At 38.1% G+C, this 12,774-nt stretch overlaps 1 protein-coding gene across 1 annotated transcript in view; it reads right to left on the minus strand.

Annotated features, from left to right (window-relative positions):
• Positions 1-12,774, minus strand: part of taf1a (TATA box binding protein (TBP)-associated factor, RNA polymerase I, A) — a 14,668-nt gene continuing 1,894 nt past the window's right edge. The window contains exons 2-12 of the mRNA XM_022211481.2: positions 11,309-11,504; positions 8,363-8,556; positions 8,064-8,227; positions 7,393-7,506; positions 7,100-7,295; positions 6,731-6,849; positions 6,079-6,237; positions 5,812-5,878; positions 4,264-4,387; positions 3,995-4,149; positions 1-2,606 (exon numbers count right to left, since the gene is read on the minus strand). Of these exons, the coding sequence (XP_022067173.2) occupies positions 2,554-2,606; positions 3,995-4,149; positions 4,264-4,387; positions 5,812-5,878; positions 6,079-6,237; positions 6,731-6,849; positions 7,100-7,295; positions 7,393-7,506; positions 8,064-8,227; positions 8,363-8,492 (1,281 nt within the window). The 5' untranslated portion in view covers positions 8,493-8,556; positions 11,309-11,504 and the 3' untranslated portion in view covers positions 1-2,553. The remainder of the gene's footprint in view (positions 2,607-3,994; positions 4,150-4,263; positions 4,388-5,811; positions 5,879-6,078; positions 6,238-6,730; positions 6,850-7,099; positions 7,296-7,392; positions 7,507-8,063; positions 8,228-8,362; positions 8,557-11,308; positions 11,505-12,774) is intronic.

A 12,774-nucleotide genomic window follows, 5' to 3' on the forward strand; every position in this document is an offset into this window, starting at 1 on the left:
TCAACAGTAGAACTCACAGCTATGTTTAATAGTGAAAGTAAGAGCAGTTCCACACTCACAATGCAAAGGGAACTCAAAAGATTGGGACTAAACAGCTGTGCAGCTCTAAGAAAACCACTGATCAGTGAGGCTCGTCAGAAAAAAAAAAGGCTTCAATTTGCTATGGAGCAACAAAGCAACCTCCAAGACCTTCCTACCTCAATCATAAAACACCTCTCCCTACGGAATTTCTGTGCTTTTGTCTTTGTAGCAAATAGATTTAGCCTGCAACCTGGGGACATGATTAATTAAACAATAAAGCTGATCAGTTCACAGTGGGGTTAGGCTAAGGACGTCATCCAGTTTTTCCCTGGGCTTGACGGGGTTTTAAAGGCCTCCTAGAGTTGCATGGTTGTTTGTGTCTCTGTGATGGCGATGTGACGTACTGGTGACCTTCAAAAAAGGTCACAGGTAGCAGGTACAAATACAAGTGTTAGGATTTTTCATCGCACAAAGGCACTAGTAACTGAACTAAGCAATTTGTAAGGATTTTTATCTCACGAAGGTACTAAAAACTGAACACTGAAATTGATATTGCATTTGAGTGTTATAATATTGACAAGAACAACCATTTAATGTGCAATGAATCCATGAGTTGTGCTTGACCTTTAAAAGGGAAGAGATGGAGCTAAGCACAAACTCCAAGCTCTGATGGACACAGACGGGTCAGGCTGGAAAGTTACAGCCGCTAACAAAAAAATGCTTTTTCTTCTTAACATGCGCACACCAACAAAGATGGAGCTTTGGCCTTGATACACAGCACATTCCTATTTTCTTATGACGTAACAACTAATTTTTACTGAAACTGGTAACTCAAGGTTGTTTGAGGGAGAAAACCATAATAATCCTCCCAAAGGAACACCTGCATCCTCCTTATGAGAGAACAGTAATGGCTGCATCACATCTCAGCTAACAATGGAATAATACCAACTGGTAGAAAGCTGGAAGAAGTTTGCAGGAGGGTTTTTTTTAATAGGGTGCAGATCCTGGGGATTGGATGAATAATGTGCCAAGACATATGGACATACCTGTGCAAGAACTAATGGGAGAACTAAGTCTAAACTACAGTTTATCTCCACCTCTAGCCAATCACATTTCAATATTTGAATTAGATGTTTATATCTATGACCCATCACACAATACTAGACTGAATAAAATGTTGTGTTCATATTTGATTTTATCCTTTGCTGGGAGGCTGTTCCAAACAGAAGTTTGTACAAGATTCTTTTGGGACACTGATATTTAGAAAATAAACAGCTTAATTGTAGAGAAGTGGTTTGTCTTCTGTCTCAAAAAACGAACACGCTCAACACAAGGACAAAACCCAAAACCCAAAGCAGTGACCAGTCCCTGATCCCAGTCTTCCTCATCGCTCCCCGAGTTTTGAATTCTCGAACGACATGCATTACATATTCCAAGATCCCTTCTGCAGCTGCTACTGTGGTCGGGCAAGTGCTTTGGGCTTTGGTTTATGTAACGATGCAAAGCAACACACACACATATACAGTACAGCTGACCGAGTTGCTGCATGGCCAACACTGTGGCAAGCTGAAACAGAATCATTACAAATGCTTTCACTTATTAAACTGGCATGCTGCTGGGTGTAAGATTGTATTTAATGGTTGGTGCAAAGGACTCGAGAAAAGGCCCAGCGTTTGAAGTTCAGGATCACGTCATGCTATCAGAAACATTCTTAAGGACAACAACATCTCTTTTATAGACAATGAATCAATGGCCTCGACTGGAAGACACATTGAATGTTACCACATATACAAACTGACCACAAAAAAAAAGTGAAATGTAATTTTTGGTGTAAAGACAAATCATGTGCTATTTAGAAAATGACATATGGACTACTCAAACTAAAATGGTGAAAACTTAACAGAGGTGCATCAGAAACGTAACAATACATAAAGGTTTAATATGCATGAAATAACGGGGGTAAAACGTGCCACTCAACAACACAACATATCGGTATGGAAAAATGACCAACTCTCAGCGTAAAAAATGCTGCACAGCTCAGCATCTTCAGTAATTCTTGTGGTGTTATCACTTCTAAGAACTACTCCTGGATTTTCAGTAAACAACAAATCCTGCTGCCTCTGAATGCTGACTTCTCCTCGTGATTTTTGAAGGTATTCAGAGAAGCTTTTCAGACTTTTGAACATGGTCAAGTCTGAGACTCTGGCCCATGATTTGGACTTGGTTTCCATTTCATCAGTGGTAATATCCTCCAGACATCCACTACAGAAACACAAAGCAAGAGCTCCACATTGTGGATAGCACACGCTGAAGGGACTAGATTTAGGAGTTTGAGAACACATGATGTGCAAATCAACATTGGGTTCAGAATATTAAAAAAAAAAAGAAAACTCTTGCTGGCATACACTTGATGTAAAAAGTGTATTTATGAAGACTCCTCATCAACATCCTTGTCTGGGTTTTCATTTGCTTCCCGATGGCATGCCAGCTTCTTTTTTCATCATTTGAAAAGACAATTTGGGGTTTTTCCTCTCAAGTCCTCTTTCCATTAGTTACACGATCAGCAGTGTACTTAAGTGCTTGTTCTGTGAAAAAGAAAAAAAAAAAAGAATTACAAGAAGACATACAGTGCAGCATTTTCAATTTAGAGCTTTCAGACTAATAAAATATCTAAGCCCTGAAATAGTATGACATTATATGGACTGGTGGATTTCACAAATTACAACTAAACATTAATAACTAGAATTTCACCATGTCACACACCACTGTCCCAGTAGCTCAGCTGGTTGAGCAGGCAGCCCATGACTGGAAGATACTAGTCCCTGCAGCGGTCGTGGATCGAATTTGACTCATCATGGCATGAAATGCTTTAGGTCAACCCCCGTTCTGCCCTGCCTTTCCTGTTTCTCCTCAACTGCATTCCAATAAAGGCTCAAAATAATCTAAATAATAATAATGACAAATTTCTACTTTCTTAAGTTGCCCTGAAGAACATAAATTAGTGACTTGAGGTTAAACAATATGTGGTAAAATACAACAGATACTACCACTAGGTATCATTAGACGTTTAGTTAACAAAAGACTCATTTTAAATTTTGACATTCAGCATTTAATAGCAGTAAATAAACATGTTATAAATGGTTTATAATACTCATTTGACAAATGTGATGTACAGTATTTGTCAGCAATCATAGCGTTTCCTGTTATGATATATTACACATTATAACAGCAGAATAGCAGCCACCACTTGTGTTCGGATTATTTACTCAAAAATATTTACTACTGCTCAAAAGTTTGGAGTCCCTTAGAAATGTCCTTATTTTTGAAAGCAAAACATTTTTTCAGTGACAACATTAAATTAAACAGTAATAGAGTCTATCCAGCAACCATCACTGCTGTGTTCTAATGGTACTGGTGTTAAAAGGGTAATTGGAAAACTATTAATTACATCAGCACATGAAAAAAAAGTGTGAGTTTTCATGCAAAACATTAAATTGTCTGGGTGACCCCAAACTTTTAAACAGTAGTGTATTTCTAGTACATACTGTGTTATAGTCTGTTTTAAAAAGGCACAGACCTGAGTGTTTACATACTGATCATAAACGTTAATTGGGAACCTTGAAAGTACAAGCTGGTTTGATTTAACAACCAATTTCCATCTCAAACCAGAATGTCATGTTTGTTCAAAATTTACACAATATTTCTGAGTTATGATGTTGCAGAGTGGCCAGAAAATGGTTCTTGCTATACATAAAAATCTCTCAGTGACATTAATCTTTGACTTTTGCATATAAAATGTTGTCACTTCACCATTTCCTCCTATTAGATATTTGGATGAAATGTTGTTTTATAAGCATATGAATTTTCACACTATGGCCATTATGGACTTTGAACTTCGACCAACAAATCAGTTCACCCTTGGGTCCAAACGGCTGTTTCTGCTATGGAGGCCTAAAAATGGACATCTACTTACTTGGACAAAGAACTTTTGCAAGTGATGCCTTCACTTTCCAAAGCTCAGGGTTCTCTTCAAGATCTTTGCTGGCATGGAAGCTTGTGAAGTGCAGCGCAGGCCACCAGTCTTCTCTCAGAGCCATCTTTTCACAGACAACATTCTCCCAGTCCTCTCTGTTTTAAACATAAATATAATGAGTGACAGGCTTCAGCGTAAGGCAGCGATGAGCAAAAACGGCAGTCAGATAAAGTTCAATTAAAAAAAAACAACATATTTTCTGTACTTACTGTATTTCCAGTCTCTGAATAACAGTCTTTAAACACTTCCAAACGTCCATATTGGTCCTCCAGCAGGTGAAGTCCAGCATGTCCAGAATGATGCCTAAAGCTTTCTGGATGTCTGTTTTGTTCTCTAAAGAAGCAAATAAATGATGAAAGGCTTATTTGGAGACATGGCTACAACAACAGAGAATATATATTAAACTTATCAATATACATACACTGCCTGTCCAAAAAAGTCCCCACCTGGACTTAACTAAGCAAATAGGTAAGAGCTTTCCATTGGATAATTACTGCAGTGATGAATATGTTTCAGCTGCAACAGCTTATTTAACCCCAGCTGATGCAGTGAGGAGCTTCTCATTCTGAAACAACCAAGTCGGAAGACATATCCTGTGGTCGTGGAAAGGATGATAATCTGTCTCAGAAGGGTCAAATTATTGGTCTGCATCAAGGAAAGGAAAAAAAACAAAACAAGGAGATTTCTGAAACTACTAACATCAGGTTAAGAACCATCCAACGCATCATTAGAAGCTGGAAGGTTAGTGGAGAACCCTCACCTTCACGGAAGAAATTTGGTTGGAACAAACTCTTGGATGATCGTGATCCTAGACCACTTTAACGTTTAATGAAATCATATAATAAGAAGTCAACAGTAGAACTCACGGCTATGTTTAATAGTGAAATAAGACCAGCTCCACACTCACAATGCAAAAGGAGCTCAAAGGATTTGGACTAAACAGCTGTGTAGCTCTAAGAAAACCACTGATCCGTGAGGCTAATCAGAAAAAAAGGCTTCAATTTGTTAGGTAGCATAAAGATTGGACTCTGGAGCAATAAAAGAAGGTCATGTGATCTGATGAGTCCAGATTTAGCCTGTTCTAAAGTGATGGGAGCATCAGGGTAAGATGAGAGGCAGATGAAGTGATGCACTCATCATGTCTAGTGCCTACAAGCCTGTTGGGGTTAGGGTTATGATCTGGGGTTGGTCAGGTTCAGCAACATTATGTTCCTAAAGAATGAGGTCAGCTGACTACCTGAATACAATGAATGACCAGATCTGTATCGATGGAGTTTTTCTTCCCTGATGGCATGGGCATGTTCCAAGATGATGATGCCAGGATTCATGGGGCTCACATTGTGAATGAGTGGCTCAGGGAGCATGAGACATCATTTTCACACATGGATTGTCCTTGACAGAGTCCAGATCTCAGCCCCATTGAGAATCTTTTGGATGTGCTGGAGAAGATTTTGTGCAGTGGTCCGACTCTTCCATCATCAATATAAGATCTTGGCAGAAAATTCATCCAACTTTGGGTAGAAATAAATGCTGTGACATTGCAGAAGCTTACTGAAATAATGCCACAGTGAATATGTGCCGTACTCAAAGCTAAAGGTGGTCCAACAAAATATTAGAGTGTGCGACTCAGTTTTTGGACAGGCAGCATAACGTTATTAATCAATTTTACTTCTACCATCGTTATGCGTGGAGCAAGGCTAAACTTCCTTTTTTTTTCAGAATAGCAGACATTCAATGCAGGATTAAAGCTGTTTTACCCGAGTTAAGCAGGAGAGTGCTGTAGTCCAACATTAACTCATGGCTTGGGACCAACACATGGAGAATCTACAGCACAAAGCGAAGTTTAAAGAGTGCAGGTATTTCACAGCGAGCAAATCTATTAGCAGTCAAGTATAAATTGTAGGTATTAATGTAATCTCCTAATTGCTATGGCGTTTTACATGGCTCATTGCAATGCCAAATCTCTTTAGGATAAGGAACACAAACAACTGAGTGACTATTGCTCATTTAACATGCAGTTATACCTTTAACACTCTCATCAAGTTCTTCTCTGAAGCATCATGCCGCTTTAAGTATTGGTACAGATAGACGTGTGCATTGGGATTGGGTGGGAAATTGTTGTTATAGGCATAGTCATTTAGGACTTTAAGAGCCTCCTCATGGTCATCGTAGAGCTCCAGCATCTGCCAAAATTTAAAAAAAAAAAAACTGTTACACAATAAGCAGCAATAATAAAAATAAAAAAGGACACGAAAGATGAAAAGGTTATCTCTTGATGCAAGTGCATGAAACAAAGACTGGTGATATCAAAATGTATGACAAGTGTGCTTTTTATTTGCAGTAACTATTGATTATCTTCAAGTAGTCTGCTGATTATTTTCTCAATTTATCAGTTGTTGACAAGATATAAGAAAACCACTTCCTAGAAGTTTCCAGAACCCAAAGGAATTCCTTCAAATGTCCCTTTTCATCAGACTAAGAGTCCAAGAGCCAAAGATACTATGTGCACTATGAAAAAAATTTACTTGAGCAAAATATATTTACATTTTCAGAGTAGACATTTCTGCTTTAAAATGACTTCAGTCAGTCATTCATTATCCAGATATGTTGCAAGGTAATCAACTAACTGATTACCGATCTAAATGTTGTAAAGTGTTCAAAAAAAATAGTGCTTACATCAACGTAACTCAGTATGAAGGGATCCCAGACACCAGGTTTTTTCAAAATCTCCTTTAGATTCAGCGAAGCCTGTCTGAAGTGGTCATGCATGCCTTGGTTGTCGGAGTCAAAATAATCTAAAGAGAGGTAGGAAAAGATTACATACAGTACAGTTTACATGTGATTTGAAACGAATGATAGTTTTTATAGCACTGTGACTACACACATTTTTCAAAAGCCACTCTCAAGTTGATCTGTTGTGCATGCAGTTACTCTATCTGACCAGTAGGTGGGAGTGCGACATCACACAAGCACTAGCAGCTGCCTGTCCAACTAATAGAAGTAAATAATTGATGCATTGGGGTGGTAAACTGTGTATCGCCTTACTGTCGGAGTTTGAAAACCTTTTGTCACACCAGATGACATAATCCAGCAAGCTCCTGTATGCGCTTATCAGTTCTGCCCTCTGATGCTGAGCTGCTGACTCCTTCCCATGTCTCCAGCTCTCAGCTGAAGACAGCTGCCACTTCGCATCTTCATTCTGACCGTGTAGCAGCAGGTGGAAAGAATGTTCCAGACAAATCTTGAAACACACAAAAAGAATAAGCCTAATAAATAAAAAGTAAATCAACATTAAAACTGTGCCTTGTAGTCATTTTTTTTAAATATAGCAAACAGACCATTAAATGATGTCTGACTCCAGAATGTTTCATTCGTTCATAGATGTTGTTGTAATCTTCCATTGTTGAGTTCGGATGATGATGAAGGATATTAGTGGAGATTCTCCAAAGAAGCTGGGGAGGGAATTGCAAAGAGAGTGTTAATACCTTAGAACGGTACATAAAAATTGCAAACAATGCATCCTTAAATTGTTAGCATTAGTCTCTTTTTTGTATTTGAAACAACTCTGTAGCTTTATTGTTGAAAAATTCTTTGCAAATTAAGTTCAGTACTCCTTTAAGGAACGCAGCGGAGTAATGTGATGATTGATAAGCATATATTTGTCTGTGGACAACATTATTAAAAATAGACAAATGGATTTGGATGAAATTTTCAGGAAAGGTCAGAAATGACACAAGGACCAGCTGGTTAGATTTTGGCAGTGATGCAACTTATAGTCTACGGATTTAAAGATTTCTGTATCATTGCGAGATAGTGGCACAGCGTCACTGTAACTATGACTACAAGTGAACACTACGTCTGCTGCCTGCTGATGATGGACAACTTATGGTGGCTTTTTCATTTTTAAAGCCAGGAAAGCGAAGTCCTCAGACTGTCATGTATGATGATGTGTATTCTATCTGGCTGAGCACTGGATGTATGGAAAAATATACAACAGAAATCAACCAACCTCTTTATTCTGCTGTGCTGGAGGAAGACATGTGTCCTCTAATAATTGGGGGTAGCATGCCATATATTCTGCTGCCTCCTGCCATTTATGATGCAGTACGGCTTCTCTGATCTGCTCCAGACAGATTCTGGTACTCCGGTGAAACCCAGTTTCACGTGGCGTCTCTAAAAATAAAAAGTTAGCAAGCATTCTTTACCATCATTTGTGTACATATAAGAAATTGAAGAAAACAAGGGTGGTCTAATTTTTTTTCATGACTGTATACACACACACACACACACAAGTGCAGTATTACTCACCTTTACACATGGCAGGATTAACATTGGGGCGCTTTAAATTCGTCCCTCCTTTTGAAACGTTGTCATCTGAAAAATCATTGTAATCTTCGACAGGTCCATGAGGACCAAGCTCTCTATCCAAGTCATCCATAGTCAAGGGCACACAAAATCCACTGAGCTCATCAACTGCTATTTATCTCTGTACAAAGCATGCCCTAAAGGAAGAAGAATGTTTGTGTTTAGCCTGCAATCACCTAATAAAAAAACAATAGGTATATTCTGGCAATCAACACTCAAGCAGCTATTTAACAAAGGGTTTCCTTTCATATTAATAAAGACTAATTTGGTTTATTGGCAGGATTAATTTCATTTATTTGTTCTATGCTTTGATTTCAGAGTACTATGATACATTAACATGCATGACTTCCAATACAAAACTGGGAAAATCGGGTGTTGTTCTAAAACTTTTGACCAGTAGTGTGGTCCTACACAAGAACTTGAGGCACTTTAGATTACTTTCTATCAAGAAGCATCAACCTGTTTAATCCAAAATTTTTCCCTGCAAAATCGGTGCAGGCAGGAAGTAAAGAGGCACAGTCATGTGACAATTCATACTAGTTACATGACATTGATGCAATTTAAAGGACACAACCTATTCATTGATTTTAAAACTTGCATTAGCTGTCCAAAGCCAAAACAACACTTTTAGAGAATAATAAAAATTAAAAGAAAATGAGCAGCAATGATTGTTGCCAGTGGGATTAAACGGGAGGCATTTGATTAGTCCCAGATTTATTCTCACCACGAAGACTTACAAATAACTACCTTGAGTCAATACAACAAAAAGCAGATCAACATAATCAAATCAGTCCAGGATCCCACGAGAAAATAAAAGCAACTCAGTCTGAAATCATACAGTTGTGCCAATTTCTTCAAGATCTCTGAAACAACCTCCCTTCAAACTGTTTAAACACGGACTGCGGTCACATCAGCTGCGCTTTAAAACAGAGTGCGCGTTTACAACGCTTCATACGGTAAAGCGAGGAAGCCGCTTCGTGGGGCCTTCAGGCACACGTCTTAAAAACCAATTAAAATGATTAAAAAGTCAAAAACAAAATGTTTTCTGAAAACTTTACCATCATGTTGTTCTACACGTCCTCAACTACCTCTGGTGTAATTTTCAACTTGTTTCACTGTAACATTTTGGTTTAATCTGTTGCTGAAGTTACAGACCGCATACAGTATAAAACCTGCTTTCAAGGGCAATGTCAAATTTTTTTTTAAAAACATATTCAAATTGTTTTCTCCATACTCCACCAGATGCTTGTTCTACATGCCCTCAATTACCTCTGTGTTTATTTCCAACTTGTTTCACTGCCACAGTTTCTGAAAATCTGATGCTCTGATACTGATACTACTGTCAAGCAGGTAAAAGACTGAACCAAACTGATTAGCACCAGAACACTAGATGAGCATGCTGAAAAATAAGAACACAAACACAGAACTGTTTAGCAAGGGCACTAAAGGTTCACCTGATTCTTCACTTGATTTACTGAATGAAATGACATTGTTGGAGCTTTTGCAACAGCAGAAGTGAGAAAGAATTGCACCATATTGGTGACAGATCTGAACATATTCTTATAATGGCTTTATGCTTTGCAAGTGTGACTTCCTAAACACTGAGATTTTTTGTTTTAAATCAATAATAGCAAACAACAACATATCTGTCAGTTCCAACATACGTCTTATTTTAAATTGATCATTTCATTTGCCCATCAAATCGGGTTTCATACTGCATGCGGTAGACAAATTCAGGCACAAATTATTCCAAAATGATACAGTGAAACAAGTTGAAAATCACCACATGGAGGAGATGGAGAACAAGAATCTGGTGAAAGTTACAGAAAACAATTTGTTTATGTTTTTTAATTTGCACATGAAAGCAGCTTTTATACTATATGTGGTGAATAACTTCAAACACAGTTTACTCCAAAATGCTACAGTGAAATGAGTTGAAATTTACCACAGAGGTAATTGAGGACATGTAGAACAGGGATCTGGTAGAGGTTGCAGAAAACAATTTCATTTATTTTCTTCATTAATATTTTAATTTGCCCATGAAAGCAAGTTTTATACTGCATGCGGTCTGTAATTTCAGCAACAGATTACTCCAAAATGTTACAGTGAAACAAGTTGAAAATTACACCAGAGGTAGTTGAGGACGTGTAGAACAACAATCTGGTAAAGTTTTCAGAAAACATTTTGTTTTTGACTTTTTAATTATTAATTGAATCAGTGCCTGAATGCCCCACGAAGCGGCGTCCTCGCTTTACCGTATGAAGCGTTGTAAACGCGCACTCTATTTAAAAGCGCAGCTGGCGTGACCGCAGTAAACAAGGTGTGTGGGCTTTTAAGGCAAATGGTGGTCAGCCATTTAGTTTTTTAGTGTATTGTACTTCCTATGAAGTAAACTGATGAGTGAAGACTATTCTTTATTTCATTCCTCTTTTAGGTATACTGCAACATTTTTAGCTTGTTTTATTTATTTTTTCTTAAAGGGTTTACAAAGTGTTCTCAGAGACAGAGCAAAAGCAGGATACCCAAAAAGCAGAAATAACAGCAGAAAGCCAAAAAGTAAATTCAAACCATGCAGGGCAAATTAAGGTGATATTAATATAAAGCCAAAATATGCACATGCAAAGCCCAATGGCTTTACTTACTGTATGGAAACTTATTGTGCTTTATAAGGAAAAATAACAATAAACACACGCTAGTGCAACTCGATGGTAAACAAAACCCAGTTGTACAAAGACAGTTTTGGTGCTAATTCACTAGCTAGTGGGTGAGTAAATATACACCAACAAAGCAACACTTGGTGTATTAGCTGTATGAAGGTTAGATATTTCTAAATTAAATAGGACATGGTTCCGCTCCTGTAAAACAAAGTTAGCTCAGGTCCTAACTTACCTTCCAGCAGTAAAGCTTACGCACATGTTGCTAAGGAAAACCAACAATGTGCCGATGCTAAATTAGCAGCAGCTAGCCCTTCTTGGCACTTCTTCCTCTTCTTCTGCTTCGTATTTTTCTACTCCTTCTTCTTCTTCTGCTGCTGCTCTTCATTATCACTCAATTGGTGCATTACCGCCCCCAACCGGTGTGGAGTCTGGTTCCGAAGGTCCAGTATTTACAACATTAAAAAAACAAAGCATGAAATTAGGCAGATCATACTGAAATAATTTCTTGTGTTCTTTTTGTATAAGTGTTTTTTTTGTTTTATTGTAACCTAATTAAATGTATTTAATTTGATGCCAATGTGTGCTGGTACCCATTAAAATACTAAACATTAAGCATAAGACCTATTATTTGCAATCTGTATATTGTTTATTGTATTTCTGTTGAGCTGTCTGCTCTGGTATCTGAATGAGGTGGTTGTCAAACAGAACATTTAAATGATAAACTTCTTCACTAATATCAATTTTCGGCATTCCTTCATCATGAATATCCCCAAATTTCTCCAAATAAGCATCACTGAAAATCCCCTTTTTTGCCATCCTCCTTTATCATTTTTCTCTAAATCTACTTCAGTCGCTATAGGACAGTCATCATTTCCTACAGCTGTCTTCCTAACTACTCCCAATGAGCAAACCTCCCCCAATCAACTTGACATGAATGAGAGAACAACAGCCAATTCTATGCCTTTTCGGATACTAAATCTTGTGCGACTATTCTGTTCTACTGTTCTACCACCATTCCATTGTCATTACAGTTTCCCCGTAACATCACATGTGGTGTAAAATCACTGCACCCTATCAGTTTCCCTTCTAAAGGTACAGTGGATTCATCCATTAAAGATCTGTTACAGGGACTGTAACTTTACTAAAACTCTATGTGGTATTTATTGCTTTTAAAACCATACACCCTTGACCACTACCCTCCCCTTTATCTCTGCAAATACAATGTCTTTAATAACAATGTCTAATGATGGATATTGATCTCACAATAGTTCCTTAAACATACATTTCTGGTTGGAGATTTAAAGAATCCCTAAGTGTTTTCTAAAAAATTTCATAAATCATGAAATAATAGCCTAGCCGCACTAGACAACCCACGGAAACAAATTTAATTCTCTGCCAGGGTGGGTCTAGTTACCCTCCATAAGGCTCGAGGCTGGATTCTCCTAAAACTGGCCGGACCAATCACCATGAAGTGTAGAGTCAGAAGGCGGGCGTAACTAAGTGACGACAGAGGCGCGATGATTCTGACAGAAACAACCGGCGCACAATAAACAGTTATCTTTCGACTCGGCTTTGGCCACAGCCCTTAAAGATCTGAAGCTAAAATTCAACTTGAAAGATAAACAAAGGATGGCACTGAAGTGTTTCATTGAGAAGAAAGACGTATTTGGACTTATGCCGACGGGATATGGCAAATCC

Source organism: Acanthochromis polyacanthus, chromosome 16 (assembly GCF_021347895.1).
Source record: "Acanthochromis polyacanthus isolate Apoly-LR-REF ecotype Palm Island chromosome 16, KAUST_Apoly_ChrSc, whole genome shotgun sequence".
Classification (NCBI taxonomy): domain Eukaryota; kingdom Metazoa; phylum Chordata; class Actinopteri; family Pomacentridae; genus Acanthochromis; species Acanthochromis polyacanthus.